This window comes from Rhopalosiphum padi, chromosome 2, assembly GCF_020882245.1.
Source record: "Rhopalosiphum padi isolate XX-2018 chromosome 2, ASM2088224v1, whole genome shotgun sequence".
Classification (NCBI taxonomy): Eukaryota; Metazoa; Arthropoda; class Insecta; order Hemiptera; family Aphididae; genus Rhopalosiphum; species Rhopalosiphum padi.
In genome coordinates, this window is record NC_083598.1 from 71841154 (window position 1) to 71866824 (window position 25671).

Genomic DNA, 25671 nt, shown 5'->3' on the forward strand with positions numbered 1-25671 from the left:
ATTAATACTTCAAAAATAGTCGAAATAGTCGATGTAGTCTGAAAATTGTATGTATTGTAAATAGAAAACAATAATATAAATAATTGATGAACATTTAAAAAAAAAAAAAATCGATATTGTCGGAAATTGAAATACTTGGATTTGTGTAAAAATTTCCGTTTTACCTTAATTTTTTGATAGTTTTTTCTCAATCATAAAAATAAGTACTAGACATTTTTAATTTTGACCTCTTTAATGACGTAAAGTACAAACTTGGTAGATCTCGATCTTATACTTAATTTGATATCCAAAACGACCAAAACCAAAACCAACCATATTTTTGATAACCGATGAAGTATTTTATCAATCATTTATGTACTCGTGTATTTATAAATAAAAACACATTATGATAGAATCAATACATTCATCGCTCTTTCAGAATCTAAAATTAAAAATTGCAAATTATTAACTGTAAGTTGGTTGGATAGTAGCACTACTGAGTATTATACTTAGTAAGTACTAGGTTTTCGTTACTTATCTATTAACATGCAGTCAGAATTGCTTATTGTACTTTTTCGGTACCTATTATACACTATACAGATTATAAATGTTCATTTTTTAAAATTAAAACAAAAAAGTTGTAATCAAATAAAAGTTTAAGTTGACAGTAATACATGATATATAGTTTAATAAATAGTTAAAGCTAAAAAAATTATTATTTATTTTCTTAATGCTTTTATAACATTTTATATAGCTGTTTAATTTCTGTAGTTGCAATCAAGTTGTTTTAGAATATTTATTGATTATTCTATCAGAAATACAAAATGTTTATAATATATTTTCTTAATTTATTATTATAGAGGTACTTTAGCTTAAATTACAATTAATAACAGTTTAAATTAAAATATAAAAATAATCATTAATAATAAATTTTAAGCATAGTAACTACTAACTAATATGTATATTTTATTAAAATTTACGAAAAAAACCTAAAATTAATTGGTATGAAATATGAAATTTAGAATAAAATAATATATAATAGTTTGATAGAATGAGCCTTGCCATAGAAATAAAATTAATATATTAGAAGTAATGGGCAGTAGTATAAATAGGTTGTGAAACAATTGGTCATTAGAATAAATAAGCGACGGAACAAATGTACATTTTGGATATTAATTTAATTTAAACAAATTTACTTTGGAACAACTATTTTATGGAACAAAAGGTAGTGATCCGACAACAGTACAATACGCCTTTAATATTTTTCCACGCGTTAAGCCACGGCTTAAAATATTAAATAAATATTATGTATTAATATTTTTAATATTTTAAACTGATTAAGCGTATCAAACATTACTTATCTATGGTATCAATGTTCAAAGTTTTATATATTTTATAATAAGTAATAACTTAATACTTTACTTACTAATACTCTAATGATTCAACTTTAGATTTTACACGACACAGAGAATTGTGACTTGTGAACATGCCTATGTAGTCATCGATTTCACTATTTGGTCAACCATTGTGACTTTAATTTAAATACTCTATGTAATACGCATTATGTTATCATGATTCCTATCTCTGAAGTAAAACAATAATAATAATGTATTCATAATAATATGTTTCATTCAAATTAATGGATACACCAATACAAGTAATAATAATTACAAATTGTTACTACTATTGTTGTTGTGTACATTGTTCATGTATTCAGTAATAATTTTCGAAGGAGGTGTAAGCAATTTCTTTAAAAATATTCTAATTTGCTCTTGGAGCATTTAAATTCTCTGCAGTGGCTATTTTAACGGACAGTCAAGTACGGGTTAAGCTGTTTTTATATCTGTGGATCATATTTTATTCTGCGATGGAGCTAGCTGCAATTATGAAGGATAAATTGAATGCTGGTGACAATGTTGTGGCGGTAATTAGTAGTTATTTATTAAACTCTTACATTTGTACAATCATACCTTCATAATAAATGTGTTCTTTACTCAGCTTCACGAAGGTGTATTGTTGCAAGGGTGGTCACCTAAGGCTCACCGATTATTAGCCTTGGTTGAGCGTAATTCATCATTTGGTTTATTTGTATTTACAACATCTCGAAATCCACCACAAGCCTTTACAGACCTCACAATCAACTTTGTTGTGCCCATTGATAATGATTTCAAATGTGATATAGGTAAACATTATTTATTTTCTATCTTGGAACATATTACTTATATAATATTTAGATCCTCAAATCTTTTTTATTGTGAATATTAATATGTACTTAATTACCAATTACTTGTAAAATATAAAAATTAATTATATCTATATTTGCAGATTCATTGTCAGCAGAATCAAACTCTGATATTTATATTAACTTATCAGCACGAAATTTTAAATTATTTATGGGAATGGATTCTGGTCAAGAAACTAATCATTTTTTTAATGAATTATCTAGATCGATGGACCGTTAGTATTTAGCTGTAAATAATAATATTCTACAGCTAATTTATTAATCATTATAAAATATTATATATTTTTTTAACAGTTTATTTAAAAAATCATCAGAAATTGGATTTTCAATGGTTGAAAAAGTATAACACAAATGATCTTGACTTGGAATTAGGTTTGATGATGAATATCAATGGTGATAATACAACTAATAGTATAATAACAGCTAATGTAATAATTTATATTTATTAAATATATTATTGGTAATTTAATTATGTATTATACTTATAAGATGGCTGTATCTGAAAATGATATGTCATTCCCTACTGGAACACATACACTTAGTTCTCGAGAAAGTGTTATACAGCGTCAAATGATTTTGAGTGAAGAACAATATACTAATGCACAAAATTTCAGGTATTTTTTTTTCTTTCTATATATTGTTTAACTTATTATTTATATTTATTTCTTTTTAGTATTTATGTTGGTACTTGGAATGTCAATGGCCAACCAACCTTGTCTTCACTAAATGATTGGCTAATTTGTGATTCCGAACCCCCTGACATTTATGCTATTGGATTTCAAGAACTTGATCTTAGTAAAGAAGCATTTCTTTTTAATGATTCTCCGCGAGAAGAAGAATGGTTGTAAGTAATTTGTAATATTTAATATGTTTTATTATAGTCAGATTAAAGTACTTTTAGCATATCAAAATAATTTCATTCTGAAATAATATATAAAAAAAAAAAAAAATAATAATAATATAAAAAAAAAAAAAAAATAATAATAATAATAAAAATAATAATAATATATCAATAATTTATTAATCTTCTTTAATAAATTAATATCTAAATATTTCTATTATATTTAATTATTTTAATTAATTTAATATTTAATCACTACTATATAATGTGTTAACTTACCTGTTTAATAAAGACACAGAATTATGTAATTCATGTAATTTGCATTATTTAATAACAGTTTTTGTTTTGGTCATTGGTTATCAATTAATATTGTTTAAGACACAATATAGATACTATCATTTAAAAAATGTACATGAGAGTTAACTTATTTTATGAAGAATTATGTTAAATGTATTGTTTATATTGTCTATGACAATTAGAACAATTAGATTGATTTTAAATAATAAGTAGTACATGTTAGTAATACTATTTTTTTTTTGTAACTTAACTTTAATTATTTTTTTAGTAAAACATTAAATTATACTATTTTAAGAATTTAATTTTTAATTAAGAAAAACCTTAAGTTAACAATATTTGAAAAAAAATTGATTAATTTTTCTTATTAATTAGACAAGCTGTAACAAAAAGTCTTAATTCCAAAGGAAATTATAGAAAAGTATCATTAGTTCGATTGGTGGGAATGATGCTTATAGTGTTTGTTAAAAATAAACATATGGATCATGTGAAAAATGTTGCTACTGACACTGTTGGTACTGGAATCATGGGAAAATTGGTAAATTGTTATCTAATTATTTTGTGATTATCATAATTATTAAACTTAATTTTAGGGAAATAAAGGTGGAGTTGCCGTTCGCATGGATTTCCATAACACATCTTTATGCTTTGTTAATACACATTTAGCAGCCCATGTTGAAGAATATGAAAGACGTAATCAAGATTATCAAAATATATGTTCAAGAATGGTATTTTCAAATTTTACACCTCCAAAAACTGTAAAGGATCATAAGTGAGTAATAAATAATTATATATATATATAAATTAAATGAAAAATCTATGGTTATTTTAAAAGTATAAATAATCACCAAATGTGTCAAAAATTCAAAATGTATTAAAATTTAATAATTTACTATTATTATAATAAATGATTGTTTTATGTGTTTTTATTTTAGTCAAGTATATTGGTTTGGTGACCTCAATTATAGGATAACTGAAATGGATGCAATATCTGTAAAAGATTTGGTACACAAAAATAATTTTAAAGTTGTATTGGAAGCAGATCAATTAAAGCAACAACATAGGGCTGGAAATGTTTTTAAAGGTTATAAGGAAGGTTCAATTAATTTCCTTCCTACCTATAAATATGATCCGGGTACCAATGACTGGGATAGCAGGTGTGTTTTGTTATATTATGCATTAAAATGATAATTATATGAATGTTTAATTTGTGCATATTTGATTAGTGAGAAGAATCGTGCTCCTGCATGGTGTGACCGAATATTGTGGCGAGGTAATTCAATTAAACAACTTGCATACAGAAGTCATCCTAATTTCTTGATCAGTGATCATAAACCAGTCAGCGCATTATTTGAATCTGAAGTAAATAACTTTTTAATTTTTATATTTTTCAAATTAAACTTGATTTAATTTTTAATAGGTAAAAGTTGTTGATTTAACCAAGTACAGAAAAATTCATGAACATATAATGAAAAAATTAGACAAAGCAGAAAATGAATACTTACCTCAAGTTATGGTTGATAACACTGAAATTATTTTCCACAATGTAAAGTTTATGGAACCTCAATTAAAAGAACTCACAGTTGCTAATACTGGTCAAGTTCCTGTACAATTTGAATTTATTAAAAAATTAGATGATTCTACATATTGTAAAGAATGGTTGCGAATTGAGCCTTTCATGAGTTTTATTGATCCTGGTAAATTACTAAATTACCCATTTAACAATAGATAACATGAATATTATATTTATATTTTCCTAGGTGAAAAATGTGATATTACTTTAGAAGTTATGATAGATAAAAAATCAGCATACAAAATGATTAGTGGCCAAGACAAATTGTATGATATTTTAGTATTACATTTAGATGGCGGAAAAGATATCTTTATTACTGTTACAGGTATATAATTTTAGAAATAATATTTTACTTAATAATTTAGACCATATTTTTAGGTAACTATGAACGAAGTTGTTTTGGTTGTTCATTAGAAACACTTTGTTATTTGAAGGTTCCTATTAAAAATATACCATTTGGAAAACTTATGGAACTTGTAAGTAATTATTTATATTTATTTCATATGCATTTATAATCAATGTAATTTTATTATTTAATATTATTTTATTGTGATTATTGATAATCCATATTTTTAAGGAAAACAATAAAAGCAACTTAACTTCAGATCCTTACCCAGTACCTAAAGAAGTATGGTATCTTGTGGATCATTTATACAGACATGGTCTTAAACAAGAACATTTATTTGAACAATCTGGTCTCAGATCTGAATTTGTTCAGATACGAAATTGGTTAGATAATGGAACACCGGATGCTTTACGTACGGTTTGATTTCATTACTTATACAATAAAAATAAAAATTGTCAATTATTTTTAAAATTATATTACATTTTAGCGGGTAGTGTACATTCTGTAGCTGAAGCTCTATTAATACTATTAGACAGTACATCAGAGCCCATAATACCATACAATTTGCATGCAACTTGTTTATCTGCAGTGTCTTATTACAGTCAATGTAAACAAGTCAGTATTATTTTAATATTGAAGTATAATTTATTTTTTTATTTTTTAACTTTATTTTATTATTCAGATTATTTCTCAATTACCAGAGCGAAGTAAAAATGTATTTTTATACCTTTGTGCATTTCTTCAAGAACTATTGAATCATGTCAATGATAACAAATTAGACGTTAAAACTATTGGTTAGTTAGTTATTATTTTAATTTAGCTTTATAGCTCTTAAGTGCCCACACCTAGTGTTTAAGACGTTTAAGTACTATCTAGTTTTTTTCTTATTTTACTTGATTACTATTTTCATTTTTCACAAATTTTATCCATACCAATTTATTGAATTTCATCCTTTAACATAGATAAGTTGTAATTTGTAACTTACTTATGTTATTTAATTTACTCAACAATCTTCAAATAATTAAATTTTAATCATTGTTATATTGATTCTAGCTTCTGTTTTTGGTGAAATATTTATTCGAGATCCTCCCAGATCTCGTTTAGATAAATCTAGCCATACTAGAACTTCTATGTCAAGGAAGAAGACCAATTTTGTATACCATTTTCTAGTCAACGATCAAAGTGATTTAATAATCGGTACATCTTTTTAGATGTTCAATAATATGATTATGTCCTGGTGTTTTTAATGGAGCATTTTAATTTTACATTTTTATCATCACAAATTGCTTTTAATTTAAATAATTTTGTAATTTATTGACATTTTAAAATTAAATTAAGCTTAAAATTATTATGATCTTAAAAACAAATACTCGATATAGAAGTATGTATAGTATAAACTATAAATTATTTACTAAACAAAATAACTAATATTTTAATGACTTTTAAAAAGTTAAAATGTATTTTTATTATTGTCATCCATATATTACGAATGTTGGTTTATTTATTTAGGTAAAATCAAACTCTTCAACTCACTTAAACCTTATCATTATTATTTATTTTTTAACCAATTAATGTTTCCAAATAGTGAAAATTATAAATTAATTTTAATCATCGTCTTAAATAATATAATTTTAACAATAAAACATGTCTAACATTCAGGGCCAGCATAAGTTAGGGTGATCTAGGTGAATTATAGGGAGGGGATATTATTTAAAGAATGATATTAATTTAATTTATCATTAATCTATCATATTATGTTGTCTATTGAAGATTATTTAGTCCATATGGCCACATAATCGATTATTAATAAGCCATCAAACAATTTTTTCAGCTAGAAAAGTTAGGTTTTAATATATTTTATATTAATTATAAATAGAATAAGGAGCAAAATATCTTATAATATTATATAAATAATGCAAATTTGTACAAGACACTTATTCTTATGTATTCAATTAAAATTTAGATTTCAGTAATTAATTACTTCCATGATCTTGGAATAAAGTTATATTATAAAGTCCTTATGCTTTTAAATACTTTATTTCTATTAATTTTACAAAAGAACCTGTAAACTGAAAAAACTGATTTTCACATTAACTTGTTGGTGGTGTCAGTGAGGGGTAGCAAGACATGGTTTTGTTAAGGGTGCCAATATTTGTAACACTAGCCCTGATAACATTCCCATTTTAAAATATTTTTACATTATCACTTATTACGTGCAATATTAAACAGGTTTATATTTACTATATATTAATGGATATATTTAAATGTGTTCTCATTATATTTATTTATTTATTCATATTATTTATTATTATATGTATAAAGTAGCAGGGTTTTTCACACATTTGTGGTACAATCTACTCCACTTTAAATGCTTGTAAATTAAAAATAAATATTCATTTAATATTTATAAATCAAAATTTTTTTTAAAATATAGGTTATTACTAAAAAAAAACAAGTAAAAATTTAAAAAAAAATCAGTTAATAAGACTATACTAATACATATAAATTCTTCAAATAATATAAAATCATTTTATTTTTAACTCACTTAAATTGACTGACAAAATGTATGTGGCTAAACAGACTACTATAATATGTGCTTTTGATGCAATATTTTAATAAAAAAAAAAGACTATAAACTTGTTTGACATTGCTTTTATATGTACATTGTATACCAAAAAACCAATTATGCCGTTTTTAACCATTTTAAATTAGGTATTGTTTTTTTTTGCTTACCTATATTATTTATGTACTTAATGTAAAAATTTATTTTTTTTTAGTTTTTAGTTTTTCTCTGTGATAATTATATGTCGTACCTATCTGTTTAATTTATTTTAGATGATTTTTGTTTATAAATAAAAATATATCTATTTATTTATTAAATATAATCACGTTTATTTCAGATTGTCTATTAATATTTTTCCAATTAATCCTTTTTTAAAAACATTTTTCAAGTGGGATAATAATTTTTTTCATAAGTTATATTTATACTTAAACAATTTTGCGTTTTGTGCTCATGAATTGATTTATAAAAAATGCAACAATATTTAAATTTTACTTATAAAAATATAATTTCAATAAACATATTTTCCAATTGGGTTAATGGAACCCAGTCATGTACATATTATTCAAATGAAAGTATTGTAAAACTTTGTATTTGAATACTATTCTAAATATCATATTTAATCTGTGTTCATATTTTTATATCTAAATATTTTTAAATTACTTTTTGTTCTGTTATTAAAACAATTTTTGTTTGTTAAGACAAAATAATATTATTAAGCAATTCATTAATAAATGATACTTTTTATTATGAAAAGACTGATGTCGTACCAGGAAAATCTTGATTTTAGAGGTACTATTCGCACAAAATATTTACGAATTTCATACCTACATAAATGCTGTGCAAAAACTTGTTGCATTTTTTGGGAGGACCACGAAAATGACAAATGTTTAATAAAAATGTTTTGGATTGAAAACAAATTTTAATAAAATTTAACGGTTGGTCATATTAATTATGTGCTAAATATTTGCATAACAAATGTATGTAAGAAGTTGTACCTATTCAATTTTTGGGAGGGCTAAGGAAGTAAGGAAATGCAAACAATTATAAAATACTTTTTTTGGCTGGAATCGATTATGCTAAAACGTTACGAGTGGTCTTACAAATACATACCTACCTGGCTACCTACACATTATCATATTATATAATAAATATTTGCATAACTGCATAAGTGTTACGGGCCAAATCAAAATTTAACTTAATATGCTTTTTTTACTCAACTCTCGGACTTATTTCATTATTTCACCCCAATTTTATGATATCACATAAATATAATCTGTAGTCCATTCACTGAACCAATATTTTACCAAAGCCAAAAAGTCTTCGATTTGAAAATAATAGCGGCCTAAATAAAAAACATAGTTTAATATACTTAAACATACCAAGATGGCTAGATTTTTTATTGTTCAATTTAATTGATTACGTATCACGTACGGTTTTACGTACTAGCATTACTAGCTCATCGATCCTTACATCGTGATTATGGTGGCCGATGGGGCAGAGATTTTTCCGTGCATGTCGTGCATAAAACCGTACAAAATTATGGTAACTACTAACTAAAAACTTAAATCGGTGTTGAAACATTTTAGAAATACACATTTTGCTAAGAAAATGTTTTTGCTACCCTATCCCCACCCCATCCCCCAAATACATGCAATGCTAATATTTTCGTAATTAAATTCATACAAGACGTGTTAGTTCAATTCAAAGAAATTCGTACAAATTGTGTAATAATTAACATTCACAAAATATAATTTTGTTGGAAATGGTAAGAGGAGGGAAACACCGTGTCAGCGTGTTTAAACACGCTAAATTTAAATTTAGCTTATCGTAAAATGGTCATAATACGAAGAGGCTGTATTAGGTACCCGAGATAGTGAATATAGCAATTATACACGTCATGTTACTCACACCAACCATTTATCTTCTTTTCAACATTTTTTTATTAATTTTACAAATAATGTATAGTTTTCTAATAACATTATTCATGTACATAAAATATAATTAAAAATAAAAATATTATTAAATATAATGTATAAAAATTCTATCAATAGTAATTTGACAAAAAATGAGCATTTACTGTGTGTACAGTAAAAATGTAAAATTATTGTACATTTCACTAGAAATTAAAAAAAAAAAATTGAAAATATAAATTATCGCAGATAAATTTATGTAGTAGATAAATATGTACAATTAAATACTATTAATAAAAATACATATACTTTTAAAAAATATTGATTTACATTAAAATAAACAACAAAAAGTAAGTAATTTAATTAACAAATAGGAATTTTTTCAGTATGCCTATCTTTTAGTTGTATTTCGTTTGAAATTATCACAATATTTTTGTTTAAACGTCTATTTAACATACGCATTAGACAAAAAGAAGTGCCTAATAATCCAACTAGACTCAAACACATCAGGAACGTTTGGAACCAGTGAAGAGTGAAAGTTAAATGGAACAATAACATGCTCAGCTTTGGCGATACATCACCAGTTTTCTGTAAAAATGTTATTTTTAGCAATACACACATTATTATCATTGTCATGAAATAAAAACTCACGATTTCCAACCAAGTGAATGGCAATATAGTATTGTCAGGTATTTTCGATAGTGTACCGTAATTGTGTGGATTACGTACTTGAATATTGAGCTGTATTCTCATTTGGGTTTCCATCGTTATTCCGAGTATCTAGAAAAAAAATTAAACAGTTAGTAATTTAAATATTTTTCAAAAACTTGATAGCACTATGTACAGGATCTATAAGCCATAGAAATTCGTGTTTTTCTGGATCAGGATTAAGACCTTCGACTGCGTTCAATAGAGATGGATCGGAGTGTAGAAAATGAGCGCGTGACACGACGACCGGCGAACCTAAGAAACGATAATTAATAATAAATAATTATATTATATTCATTCAACTTAATAAATCATTATATCAATTTGTTCAAAAGCAATCTTACGAGTAGAACATTTCCCCATATCGAATATACCATCAGGCATACAAGGTGTACTAGTGCAATAGCAACTGTTCTCAGGAATAGAGTTATTGAATGTATTTACGGACAGAGAATATCTGTGCCCAATTACACCATTCTTAATCTTAAATGAAAAAAAAAAATAATAATTAAAACTAATTTTCATTCAAATTTGTATAAGTACTAAATTTACTTTTTCTTTAGAAAGGAAAGTCATTGGCAATTTTCTACAAGAATCCTTATGAAATAAGTGTATAGTTTCTCCCTGTTGAACTTTAAGTCTTGGAAAAAACATACCATCACTTCCACCAACAGAATTACACTCATCTGTACTCCACGGGTGTAACATTGATTTTCCATTTAGTTGTATCACTTGGCCCATTTGATTCAGATTATCGAGACCATTAATTACAGTCAAACGATCTGGATTAACTCCAATTCTCTAAAATAATTAAAAAAAAATTGTTATACTAATATAATTATGAATTATATAGTTAACAAGTAAACTGCTGCAATAAGGTTATTAAAAAGTACTTATTATATAATTAGTATTTTATATATTTTATTTACCTTGGAAAGTAAACCAAATTTTTCGAATGGAACTGGCTTATTGGCCAACTTAGCCATCCCAGCTAATGTTCTTATCACACTATCTTGGTAACCGAAACAAAAATCATAGACACTAACAGTGACAAACGGAAAATTGGATACATGATTCAAAACTGATGTCATGGCATTCCTCACGAGAAAGTTCTCATCTATAGTTAAAGCTATAGCACTCTAAAACAAAAAGTTAAGTATAAATATATATTTTTAATAAATATTAATTCATTAACAATACCTTTTAGGTAGGTATTTAACATGTCGTGCTTTATATTTTATACAATAAACATTTTTTTAAATGTATAATTAGTTTATTTAAATTAAGACTAATGATGTAGTACATACTCGTACATAAATTATCATTTTGTGTTTATTGATTTGTTTTTTTTTTTGTAAGAAATCATAGAATTTATAGAAATATATAAATACCTATAATAATAATGTCTTAGGTATATTCAGATAAAACGTTGAAATTTATTTTTTTAAATTATTTTATAGTTTTTAACTTGGTACCCACCTATTTAACAATGACATTATTATGAAAAAACCTATATTTATTTGCGGTGTACTATATATACGAGGCGTGTTCAAAAAAGTAAGTGTATTCAATTTTTGTAGGCTTCAAAAAAATGTATTAAAAAAAATAAAAAATTACGTGATTATATTAATACATTTGTGTGCTATTTTTCTACATAGTCACCATCTCTTTTAATGCAGGTTGTGAGACAACAGATTAATTTTTTGATGCCTGCCTCGTATAACTCTGCCGCCACCTATTTTGTCCACTTGTCGACCGACCTTGTCAGTTGAACAATTTTTTCCACCCATGTGCTTCTTCAGGGAAGTGAACAAATGGTAATCTGAAGGCGCCAGGTCGGGGTGATACGGAGGGTGGTTCAAAACATCCCATCCAAAAGAGTCCAAAAATTGCTTCGTGACATTGGCGGTGTGGGGTCTGGCGTTGTCGTGCAGCAGGCAGACTCCTCTTGTTAACAGACCCCCTCCTTTTATTTTGAATAGCTCTCCTCAATTTTTTTAGGGTCCCTCAATACCTTGCTGCGTTGATGGTCTCCCCTTGAGGTAAATATTCATTCAATATGATGTTTTTGTGGTCCCAAAACACTGTTGCCATGATTTTTTTTTACTGAAATGGTAGTTTTGAACTTTTTGGTTGAGGGTGAACTGGTGTGAGGCCACTGTTCGGACTGTCTCTTGGTTTCAGGCGTATAGTGTGCAACCCAAGTTTCATCTTCAGTAACAATAGACTTAAGAAAATTATCACCCTGCAGTTCATAGCGTTCCAAAGAAGTAATGAATGACGGCGCAGATTTCGCACTTGGCGGTAGACTCGGTCGACATGTTTCACAAGAACAATTATTGTGACCATAGTTTTCAACGTACTGAACTTGTAATGGTCTTATTATAAAGGAGATGAGTAAAGCTATACAGAAGTGTAAAAGTAAAAAAAATATTCCCTACGGTCGTGAGAGCCTCAGTACACTTACTTTCTGGACATGCCTCGTATGTTCTATAAACGTAATATATGTTCAATTATAGATAGGTATTAACCACTAAAAATAATTCTATAAACCTTAATAATGTATTATTATATCATTTAATATCAGTTGATATAAATTGGTTAATTTCAATTTATTGAAAACTAATTATTGTAAAAAGTTTCATAAACAGCAATGGTGAGTTGAGGGAAGTAAATAATATTTAGAATAACAAAAATATAGGTACAGGTAGTACAGGCTTATAGGCTATATATTACAAGATAGGGATTACAAATATTATAATATAATATATAATATGTGAATTTATGATTATTTTTTAAAAAATAAACTATACTATTATTTTAAGATGCTTACAATGTATGGAATGTCTGGTACTATGATAATATCATTATCTTTTCCATTTGATGCATCATAAGCATATTCTTGAACTTTCATCTCATTGAATGTTTGAGAACCATTTTGATGATCAGTTATGTTCACCCTGTATAAAGTTTCCCTGAAAAGATAATTTAAGTTAAATTATAGTTTTACGATTGCACAAAAATATAAAAATAGGTAAATTACAAATTATTTACCTGTAACAATAAGGTCCAACTTCTTGGACTTTGAGCTTTTGGTGTTCACCGTTTATAAATTCGTTAACGTTAGTATAATTGAATATATATACACACAGTAGTGGTCTAACTGGTGGTTCTTTCCACGAATCATACAACAAACTGCCGTTTTGAATTGTCAGTCTCTATGAAATAAAAACAATGCATTTTAGGTTTTATAGTAAATTTTTAATTTTAATTATTTTAAAACTTTTACCTTATATAATTCATTAGTATACAAATCTGTGAACCATATAAATATAGTAAGGAATAAGCTTAATATAAATCCAAGTATAAACAATATTGTACAGGAATCTGCAATTAAATAACAATCGAAAAGCATAATATTAGTAAAATTAATTTTATATTTTATTTATAAACGTCTTATATTCATAAGAATAATGTATATATATTAAAAATAGCACTAAGAAGTTAAACTTGGATGTTAAATATACAACAGTTGTAATGGGGAATAGTAAGTTCTTACACGAGAGTAGCAGGTAAACAATTACATACGTTAGTTCCTACACGGCTACACGGCGGAAAAATTAAGTATGTATATACGAATTTTCAAAAATAAATATATGATGATTAAAAAAATATAATAAAAATCGCATTGCGCATTGTCACAAATAAATATAATATAATAATATAATAATAAGAAAAAACCGTAATTCGAACTTATTGAGACATTCTGTAGGTACTAAAACACATTGTAGTGCCACAGCACCAACAGGCGCTATCAATATAATATATAAATATATAATAATTTCAATTTGTTATTGAAACTTTAGACGCTGGTAACGTATAAAGTAAACGTATACGTGGCTATGCGATTTTTATTATATTTTTTAATCATTCAATTTATTTTTGAAAATTCGTATATAAATATAATATGTACTTTTTTCCGCCGTGTATGAATTAACATACGTACCTAGTTTTTACCTGTAGCCTGTAGGAACTAACATATGTACCTCTTTCTATCGAGTAGAAACTTACATTCGCCCGTTGTAATAAAAGACAGTTTTTACCAAAATGAAAATTGAAGGATAAAAAAAATGTTTCTTTAGAGTTTAGGGTATTAGGGTATAGTGCTTACATTTTTTAAAATATTTATGAACCGGTGGATTTCGTGTTGGTCGGGCATTATTGGAAAATGTTGAAAGTTAGTTTTAGATTCTGAGTAGTATATAAACTTTAAAATTTCTTATTTTTTTTTTATAAATATAGATAAAAATTATTAGCTTGATAATTTAATACAAGGTTCCTCATAAGTTATTAATTTACCAATAAACTATTATTGAAAGTCATAATAATTTTTTATAAGTGTTTAAGTATACAATTTCAACAAAATTCGTAAAATATCGAAAGTCATTAAATTATTTTGTAGTTAGTAAATTTTAACTATTTTAGCAGTATTTTGTAGTTAGTAATTTATACAAAATTTACTTTGATATCTAAGATTTGATAATTTAATATAACCTTCTGTTTAGGATGTTCAATTTTTGTTACAAAAAATCACGACATTTTACAAATCCTTCCGCTATTGATAATTTATAGCTAAGGGTTGAAAAAAGGGACAAGAACGTAGGGCGGCGGTGGCGACGATCACGAACGAGCTAGCAGCTACCGACGACAACACGCCCGATGCCAGGTGTCTAATTTAAATGTTCTGCTGATCAAGATTCTAGTATCGTGTGCGCTTATCTGGATAACGTACGGTTGTGTTTGTGTATTCGGAATTTCGGATCTAAACGGCAATCGTAGACCGTCACTAAGATATAATCAGATCATCGGGTTTTCCGCTATACGTGACGGTCTGCGAGTGCTGTTCAGGTTCGTGAATTTTCACATTATCTCATCGTCGTCATCCCTGGTAGCTACCAGCTCGATCGTAGTCGCCGTCGCTGTTCTATATTTTTGTTGGTTGCCCAAAGTCGTACTGTTGCTGACCGAGTAAACCACCGGTGACGGTCAGACAAAAGCGGGAAAACTAACGATTCACGTCCGCTTTGAACTGCTAAGGCGCTGATGACGTGTAATACCGGACACGATAAAATATTTAATATATTGTTATATTGTTGTGTTTATAATTATTAGTATTATTACGCTGAATTTTAAAATTATATTTTTTTATTATTATTTTATCAATTATTTCTATAAGACTTATGTGGCTTCGGTTTAAATTTTAAACTTCCGAAAACGAAAACTTATGCTGTGGAAAGCTTTGGTCGATGGAGTAAAATTATATTAACTATTTTAACTGTAGTTTAATAGTTTACATATTATATTCAATTATATAAATTATATTAGGTATAGGATAGGTATAAGTGTATAACATGAGTATGGTTTTATTTGCTTTGGTTTTGTTAAAATCACCTATACGCAAATATATAAATAAAATAAATTATAATGGACCATTGATTATTATTTATTTCGCAAAACAATACAATTATTTATATTTCATAATAATGTAATATAATATGGGAATGAAAGAATATGTTTTGTGAAAATTGTTTCATAATGTATAAATAAATAAAATTGAAAAATAACAAAATAAATACTATTTTTTTATTTATTACTGCTATTGTTGGGTTATTCGATATTTTAAACTTAAATCTGAAATTCTTTCGTTTCCTGATATACCTATAGTAAGTGTTCACTAGTGTTTACATAGTAAGTGTTTTGATTTTATTAATATAAATTCATCAATTTATTATCCTAGCTAACGGGTAGTGACTATATTGAAATAATAAAAACTTGTTATAGTTATTGCTTATTATATAATAGGTAATTAATTTCTAACTTTCTAAGTATATATTGTAAATATAAGGTACCTAATACCCAAGTAATAAGTATATATAATGTCAGTTATTAAAATGTAATAATTAAAAATTAAATAAAAAGTCATTTACATATTTTATAAAATATAGTTTATTAACAAGTCAAAATGATCAGTTTTTAATTTACTAATATATTATCAAAAGTTATGTTAAAAAGTAAATTAAAAATGTGTGAAAATATATGAAAATCATATGATTAATTTAACCAAAATTTCGCTAATGGATAAACAACACCAATGAAGTCATCATTATACAGCCATTGGAAATCCGTTTATGTATTTAGTATTTATATCACGAATCAAAAATTCACGTTTCACATCATTTGTGTATGGTCCGGTATTAATATATATATATAAGCTAATTTTAGTAATATGTATATGATAATATGCTATATGTAATAGGTAATGTACCAACTACCTACATAATACGACAATAAAATATACATCGGCCATCGCCAAAAGTCAAAATTATAAGAAATTAGAATAATAATTTAATGTTATATTAAATGTATAATATACTAATTTTATTTATAAATAAAATATATATTTATATAATTAATATAAATGTATATTGTAATATTACATTGAAGTATTGACTCTTTATGAGGCACGAGTACCTACATAACATATTTTAAAAGTGTACATTGTACAAATATATTTTATATTTAAAATATGATATATAAATATGATCTCAGTAATAAAATATAAATATTTATTAGTATCATTATTATTTTTTTGATTTCTCAATTAAAAGTTATTGTTCTTAATGATTATTGAAGTTAATCAAAATATGATCACGACGAAGCTCTAAAAGTTATATTACTTATTTATTATAATATTGTTATTATTAGCTCTGTGTTCTAAGTGTTTAGTATTTACTATTTACCTACAATAAAGTATTATTACTCATAGTCATTAATCATGGGAATTACGTAGGTATTATATATTATCTATAATATTATATTGTAATGTAATGTATTATATAATACTTATACCAATTTATACTTATTTTTAATATACTTTATGGCTTATACTATCCCAGATATATAATCGAGAATTCCACAATATTTTAAGTTATATATTGTTGATAAGATAAAAATGGTAATGAATAAATAAATAAATAAATAAAATTAAAAAAAAATGTATAATCAAATTAGAAGAAATAAATAATGACATATTAATTAATCATTAATTTAATTAAAATTGTATTAAGCTTCGAAAAATAGCCACTATCAATAAAAGTGCTTTACAAAAGTTTTTTTAATAATTAAAAAATAAAAACCAATGCATACATTATACACTAAATATATATGATACCTACTTATTGTACTTTAGTAACAGGGCAATAAACAGCAGTACAACATGCATCTTATTAATTTAGGTAATGTAGGTATTCATTTGTAGTATCACCATATTTGTAATGCATACTGCATTTGTTCAATCAAACTTCCATTTAACTAAATTATTAATAGCTGTTTTTTCAACTACTTAAAATATATTAATCATAAGCTAGAAATACCAATGTACCTCCTTATTATGTATTATTGAGTGATAAATAAAATAACAATAATCAAATAAGATAATTTTTAGACAAGTCATACATTTATGGTGCCTACTTATTAATATGTCATTTAATATTTATACAATTTTAACTGAACGATATATTATTTATTATACGTATTATATCCTTATAATTTTATCATGAAATAATGAAATTACTAGATCTTTTTAAGCGTTTAAAGTTCAAAATTTAAAAAAATTGGATATTTCAACGAAAAATAACAATTATCCAATAATTTATAATTATTATATACTTAACAGAAAATTAAATTAATAACATAGGTATATGATATTCGAGTAATTGTGTTATTCAATATTATATTAATCAATAAAATGTATTCCCAATTATTGCTTTTTTATTAGGAAATTGCTTATTGAAATTCGTAGCATTAATCTATTAATACAATTTTAACTAACTACCTATTTGTAAGTAGTCTTATAGGTAGTCTTCAAATGTTTTAGAATTGTTTTATAATTATTATCATATAATACAATCAAATGATGTAGCCATCTTAAACATATTTGTATCTAATGTGATCATTTGATATTTGCGGAACTTTAATAATAGTATTTCAGGATAATTAATTAAAATAATCACTTTGTATAACATAAAATACTAAATTTCTGTAGTTTAGTTTAATTAAAATTAAAGTAACATATTTTACTATTATATAACTGTAGAATAATTAAATTTAATTGATCAATAATTTTATATTTAATAATATAATATATTTTGATCGAATTTTAATGTACTCGAATACTTAGTTTTTATTAATAATTATCATTATCAAACACGCTTTGTACAATATATACTATATATATATATATATATATATATATATAATATTATAATAGTATTATACACTTTTAAAAAAATAATTTAACAAATACTTGTATATTTTATATTCTTAGTGTGCACATATAAACTTAAAATAATACAAAAATGAGACATTTATAATTTAAAATTAATCATCTTAAAAAAAAAAAAAAATGCTTGGGTGCCGTTAATTCCTTATTGACGTTTGGCTATATATACACACATATCACGAAGTTCTTTTAGTGGATGCAAATCTTTAAATTTAAATAAACCACCTTTTTAACACATCACTTTGGATTATCGTAAAAATTTTAACTCATACATTGTGAAATATATTTTATAATGAACAGTCTTAAAATATTAAAATGATTGATGGTGATGTATCTTCAAATTTAAAAGGCATAATATTATCACTGCAGTTTTCCTAAAAGACTTTTTTGAATTTTAGATTTTGGGAAGAGCGATAACACAGTTTAACATTTTCAAAATATTTTTACTTTTTAACCTATTTTTCCTTTAAATATCGATAAAAAAATGTTAGTTTGGTCAAAAACTTTAAAAATATAATATAAAGTTCCTCATTAATTGTTTATATCCTAATAAAAAAGTAAAAAATAAAAGGTCATGATATTTTTTTATAAGCCTTTAAAGTTAAAGATTTGATAAAATTCTTTGAAATCATTGAAATCATTTAAATTTGCCAATTTTTTTAATATTTTATAGTCAAGTAAATTACTTTAACACCAATATAAACTTAGTCATTTAGATTGATTAAGCAGGACTTAGAGAAACTAAGGATACCGGATTGGGAAGAAAAAGTGCAAAATCGAGAAGAGTGGAAGGAGGTGTCGGTAGCGGCAAAAACTCTTGAAGAGTTGTGATGCCAATGAAGTATAAAAAAATATAGGTTGATTAACCATATTCGCTTAGAAAAGTTTTTTGTATGCCATGAATTATTATTGAATTCAAATTTAACTCATACGCTTTAGTGACTTATTTCTCAGTGACGAGATACACTTGACATCTACTACAGTAGAACGATTACCTATATTTTCCTTCTTTTTTTTAATTATAAAGTTAAATTCAAAAGATTAAATTAAAATAATAATGACATGAAAAATATTTTAAAATGTTCATAACTATAATTAATTTAAAATTAAATTATTTTAAAAAAAACATCTGGTTAATACATATAACGTTGTTACCTTTAAATATGACAATAGGTCAATTTATTCTAATAATATGGTACATTGGCATTGATTAAAAATAACTGTACGTAATCAAAAATTAGTTAATAATAATTTACTGGAGTTAAACACAGGTCAATATATAAAAAATAGTTTACAAAATTAATAGTTATGATTTATGAACAATTAATAACAATTAATTTAAAACAAAAAATTACTAGAGCTTAATACAGGCCAATCTATGAATATAGTTTTCCAGATGAATAATATAATAAAAAACGAATACATAATCCAAAAATAATTAATTATTTGAATTGAATTTAGATTGATTTAGAATTTAGATCCTTAACAATGATTTTTATGATAAGATTGAGCATGTAGAATGTATATTAATATATTTGTAAATAACTTAGACAAAAGAAAATATTTGGTACTAATTCAAGGTTCTACATTTTTGTTAATAAGACGTAATTATTATCGTATTAACGTACAATTTAATGTTAATACTATTTACTATTATAGTATATAGAATATTGGATATAGAACATTATTAATTGATCTTCAAGTACTGAAGCTAATAAGTCATGACTTCTTCCGAAATGATTGGTGACCTAAAACCTTGATACGATATAGAACAGTACTATTGTGTTATTTTATAGGTACTAATAGAATACCTGGTTATAACTTTTACGTGCTGACAAAATTAATGAACTGAGTTGAGATGGAATAAAACAAGAGAAACCTGCAGTGGCTTTGTAAGTATACGTAAATTGACAAAGTCCTTACCTACTACCTATATATTTAGTATGAACATTTTTAGAATTCTTTTAAGTTTTTGAGAAATGTGAGAAACTTGTCAACTAAAGAATTGAAACGAACCGTACAACAAATGGTGCCACACTGCCAATGGCATTGGTCTTATACCATATAAGTTTGACGATAGAGATTTGAATATCAAAATAAAAACATACTTGTTAAGTATTATAAATAAATACATTTTATAACTATTCATTTTTAAGGATATTTTATATTATATTAATAGTAAAGGAACTATTAAAGTAAATAGTTCTGTAGTAGTGATTTAAACTACCTATATAGTATATAATAAATTTAATAATTTATTCTATAATAATAGGATAACAAATTATATTATTTTTATTTAATATTTAAGAATTTATTGTTAAAATCGTTAATTACATAATTTATCTACCCAATCAATTATTTGTAGCAATGTAAGGTATATTAAGAAAAAAAAATTAACATTTTAACTTCGAACGCTTATAAAACACAATAATACAATAATTAAGGTTTTTGATAATTTCATAATACAATAATAAAAAAGAAATAATAAAAAGATAGTCAAATAAATACCGCTATACTGCAAGTGGGTCACTATTATGGGTATGTTAAATTTTAATTCAATGATATATAATTTTATACGAAAAATGATTCTGAACGGAGACAGTTTATCAACCTATATCACAATCTATATTTCATGATATGTTCTTTTGATATACATTTAGCTATTAAAATCATTTTTTACTTTTAATATTACGGAAGGTTAATATATTTTTTTGAAAAATATTGCATTTATTACATTATTAGTATTTAATTATTAAAATAATAACTATTTTTCTATATTATATAAACCTAAATAACTCAAAATTGAATATATTTTTGTAATTACCGTAAAATAATAAAAAGAGATTCATAATATAAATAGATAATATTTTAAAATAAAATCAAAAATTGAATTACGTATAATAAAATTCTTAATAATATAATATACGTAAACGTTTTAAATTCTTACGTATAATGTTTTTAAATTATAACAAAATAATTAACACCATGCTATTAATCGTTTAATTAAGTCATTTCGTTCAAATGCATAGTATAAAAAAATTGTATTTTTAATATTTTTACATTGATGTAAGAACAACGTATGTGGGATCTTGTATTAAATTTTCAAGAATTCGGAATATATATTAATATAAATTAATAGAAAATTAATGTATCATGCTTGTAAATAGCTCAATGCAAGTTGAAATACTACGTATGTTAATGACATACTACAAACCAACTTTAAGAAAGATCAAAAAATTCAAACGTAACTAAACTTTAAGCGCTCCAGTCAATTACTCTTCGTGTCCTTACTAATGCTTCTTGGTATGTCAGCAATCTCATCCAAAAAATTCTCATTTTTCCTTAATTATAAAATATAGAATTTTTGATTTTTGATTTACCAAAGTATCAAAAGTTTCTACCAGAAATACCCTCATTTTTTAAAATCAAAGTATTTTTACTGCACCAAAAAGATAGAAAAACACACATCATTGTAAAATCAATACATTCATCGCTCATCTATGTATAGCATTTTTAAGCTTTAGATATATAAATCCTAAGGAATAGTTAATACTAATTGAACTCTTTCGTTCGAAATAGATTTTAGATTCTGAGCGGACCTCGATGAATTAATTGATCGTATAATGATACTTATCCATTAGATTTAGTAATACAATTTTCTATATATAGTTTTATTTTCATAATATTTTGACTCATTTTGAGCTATTCATAGACATTTTCTTTATTTTTTTTTAAAAATGTATACTATCAAAAATATTCATTCTAAATCAATAGGCTTTTCAGTTTCTCTAACGACTTTAATTATTTTGCTGTAGCTCAAAAAATGTCTTACTCGCTAGTAATTTAAATATTTTGTTAAGAGGACACTTTACCCGTATGCAATGTCTCCGTATTACATACGCATAACATTGCAAATTGTATGTTCAGAAGAATCCATTAAACCCTTTATGCTTAATATTACTGTGAAATTACCTATTATTAAGTTTAAAAGTAAGAATATTAAGTATAGTTTACCTCAAAAGTTTTTTTACTATTTTAATTTTTAAGCAGGTCATGAACATTTTAAAATGCATAAACAATTTAGAACCTTATGTAGGAGTTAAATGGATTATTCGTTTGTAAGACTGAGACAATGCATGCGGGTATAACGTCCTCTTTAGCCCTTCACATGTATTATTTATCATGATATTATTTTTGTCACATTAAGTATTTATTATATATTAGTATTTATAATATAAGGCGTGGGGGAGATTTGGAAATATTATTATTATTAATGAACAACTGCTTAAAAATATTTAACCTAACTAAACAATATTACTGTGTTACTGAATGTTTTAAATAATAAAGAGTACTGAGTAATTACGATTCATAAGCCACCTATAATTATCTTAACATTTATTATTAATTATTAATTGACTACGTATACATGACGAAATTATTTTTATTTATTCCTACATACTAATTTAGAAATTCGTAACAATTTATTTTCATTTCATAAATTATAACCTCTCACCTCTCGATAAGTCACCAAAAAAATCTTCACATGGAATCTATATCTTACTCGACAAAAAATAATAACTAGGGTAAGTAATTAAACGGCCTTAGATTTTTGTTAATTTATAAGTTGAATAACATAAAAAGGTACAGAAACAATTTTAATCATCAGATAAGTTTTCTAATCGTATTATACTAGGTAATTTATAATTACTAATTAGATACTAATTGCAGTCATCGCCAATTTTACGATATATTTATACATATAATTTATTGAGAAACCAACTTATATTTCCACAATTACTTAAACAAATAGAAAATATAAAAAAGTATTAATTTAATTAACATACATCTAAGATTATAAGGAATAACGAATTGTTTCTAATAAGATATAAACAAGATAAATAAGATATACGGGTATGATGGATCAATGGTCTCAAACTATTTTTCTAATAAAAATTAACACTTCAGTTAATATAATATTATGCTGTAGATAACTGAATATTAATTTAAAATTAATATTGTCTACAACTTAAAAATAATTTTTAAAAATATAGTCATCATACAAGGTTGATTATATGTTAGGATATGCTAACCATGAATTTAAAAAACAATAATTTAAATTTTATATGAGCATTTAATCAAATTACAATAAAATTTAATAATTCTACTAGTCATTACGAAATTTATAATATTCATTTCAACAAAATATATGATAAATTGTGATTAATATATTATGACATTGTCTAATATTTATTATTTAAAAATATTTATTTATTTATTTATTTTAATGTTACACAATCTAAACATTTATGTGTATTTCTATACTTTTTTAATTCCACGCATTGGAATATTCTAACTTATAATTTGAAACTATATCTATAAACTAAACGTTAAGTTTTCAAAAATACTTTTTTAATTGAATAATTTGATACATATTTCCGCAAACGTAAGTAAGTTGGGAAATTAGTTGGGTACTTAGGTATAATTGTTATTTTAATTTTACTAAATTACACTTATATATCACTTTTTATAAATATGTGTAATTTAGTCTGTTGATAAGTATTTATTGACTATTATAAAACTGAATTGTATAATTAAAAATATCAAATATGTATAATGTATATGTTTAAAAATATGTGTAATCATAAATAACTTCCTTTATGTGCGTCAAAGCAACTTTACATGGAATAATTAATTACTTACAGTTACAATTCTTGGATGGTTTCGTCTTTGAGCTATTGGCCAATGTTGCTGTGGTCAGAAAATGTTTCATCTTGCTTATATATCCATCCTCATCGTTTGCAGCAACTTTGACCTTGGGATCTGCAGTAGTAGCGATATGTTCTTCGACGCGCGTATCCACTGGCGAATATCTTGAGCTTGGCGTTTCAATAGGCATTTCGAAAAAGTTTCAAGTAAAAAAAAAAGTTTAGGAAGTGGACGAAATCACCGTTTGTGTTACTGAACTATCAGGCAGTACAGGGCCTGTTATTGTCGAAAGTCCATTGGGTGATCCATGTAAACATTATATTCAGGCACTAAACAAAAATGAAGAACTGTTAAATAGTTTGAATTTTATTTTTGTTCGTTACGAAAAAGAACAAACAACACGTGTGTGTCATTTAAGGCGTTTAACGATATACTGATCAGCATTCGGCATCCGTGTATAGTTTATTACACACAGATAGTGCACGCCCCGCTATAGTTCTTATCAAGTACGATAAGTTATGACTGACTCTTGAACTAACGACTCACACCACTGTTTTAATTTATCTGCTTATTTGAGGAGTTCAACACATTACATTTTTGAATGCGCACTGCGTAAGACCTACGTTGTATTCTAATTATTGATGATTTAATAATTCTAATTGTTTTTAATAACTAGATATATATAAATAGTTAAAAATTACAACATCGAAACAATTTATATACATATTTATATTACATGTATCAATTTTATCATCATACAATTTTAAAAAATGACTGCAGGAAAGTTATTCCTTAACTTTGAAGATTTTGTTTTAAGATGTCTATCTACGACAGTAACCAACAAATTTAAGATAATCATATCAGATTTTTAAAAATAATTATAATATACTTTACTCTTTGAAAAAAAAAATAAAAGCCGTATGTAGGTATTTTTATATAGGTGTTTACTTGCATTTAGAAACTTATGTCTTTAATAAGCCTATGTCTATGTGAGACCCAAAACAATTGATAAGCAAATAACAATATTATTGTTTTATAGATGCTATGACATAATAATATATATTATAGTATTACTGTAATATAATATGTAATATAAATATATTATACATGTAGATATTATTTTTTATTGAGATAAGTCTCGAAATCTGGGCTATTAGTTGATAGTTAT

General features: G+C 25.0%; 3 protein-coding genes across 5 annotated transcripts in view; 2 read left to right on the top strand and 1 right to left on the bottom strand.

The window, feature by feature from the left end:
* Positions 1-1253: 1253 nt before the first annotated feature.
* Positions 1254-8174, top strand: LOC132919779 (inositol polyphosphate 5-phosphatase OCRL). 2 transcript variants are annotated; one of them, XM_060981621.1, is made up of 18 exons: positions 1254-1636; positions 1712-1903; positions 1978-2161; positions 2305-2436; positions 2516-2649; positions 2711-2835; positions 2895-3065; positions 3732-3894; positions 3950-4128; positions 4292-4513; positions 4583-4718; positions 4777-5053; positions 5117-5254; positions 5308-5405; positions 5507-5687; positions 5763-5890; positions 5958-6069; positions 6329-8174. In XM_060981621.1, exons 2-18 carry the CDS (start codon positions 1847-1849, stop codon positions 6484-6486), a joined length of 2595 nt encoding a protein of 864 aa, XP_060837604.1. In that variant the 5' UTR covers positions 1254-1636; positions 1712-1846; the 3' UTR covers positions 6487-8174. The 2 variants fall into 2 exon arrangements, with proteins under 2 accessions (XP_060837604.1, XP_060837606.1); XM_060981623.1 differs by having other exon boundaries at positions 1758-1903.
* Positions 8175-9738: 1564 nt separating this feature from the next.
* Positions 9739-25671, bottom strand: part of LOC132919515 (lysosome membrane protein 2-like) — a 30529-nt gene continuing 14596 nt past the window's right edge. For both annotated transcript variants that reach the window (XM_060981178.1, XM_060981179.1), the window contains exons 2-11: positions 24498-24832; positions 13746-13843; positions 13511-13674; positions 13290-13431; positions 11386-11595; positions 11009-11257; positions 10801-10939; positions 10593-10711; positions 10400-10528; positions 9739-10336 (exon numbers count right to left, since the gene is read on the bottom strand). In XM_060981178.1, coding sequence (XP_060837161.1) covers positions 10112-10336; positions 10400-10528; positions 10593-10711; positions 10801-10939; positions 11009-11257; positions 11386-11595; positions 13290-13431; positions 13511-13674; positions 13746-13843; positions 24498-24693 — 1671 coding nt within the window. In that variant the 5' untranslated portion in view covers positions 24694-24832 and the 3' untranslated portion in view covers positions 9739-10111. The remainder of the gene's footprint in view (positions 10337-10399; positions 10529-10592; positions 10712-10800; positions 10940-11008; positions 11258-11385; positions 11596-13289; positions 13432-13510; positions 13675-13745; positions 13844-24497; positions 24833-25671) is intronic.
* LOC132919520 (uncharacterized) overlaps positions 24072-25671 on the top strand; it is a 113832-nt gene continuing 112232 nt past the window's right edge. Inside the window, exon 1 of the mRNA XM_060981187.1 lies at positions 24072-24083. The gene's annotated coding sequence lies outside the window, so the exon portion shown is untranslated. The remainder of the gene's footprint in view (positions 24084-25671) is intronic.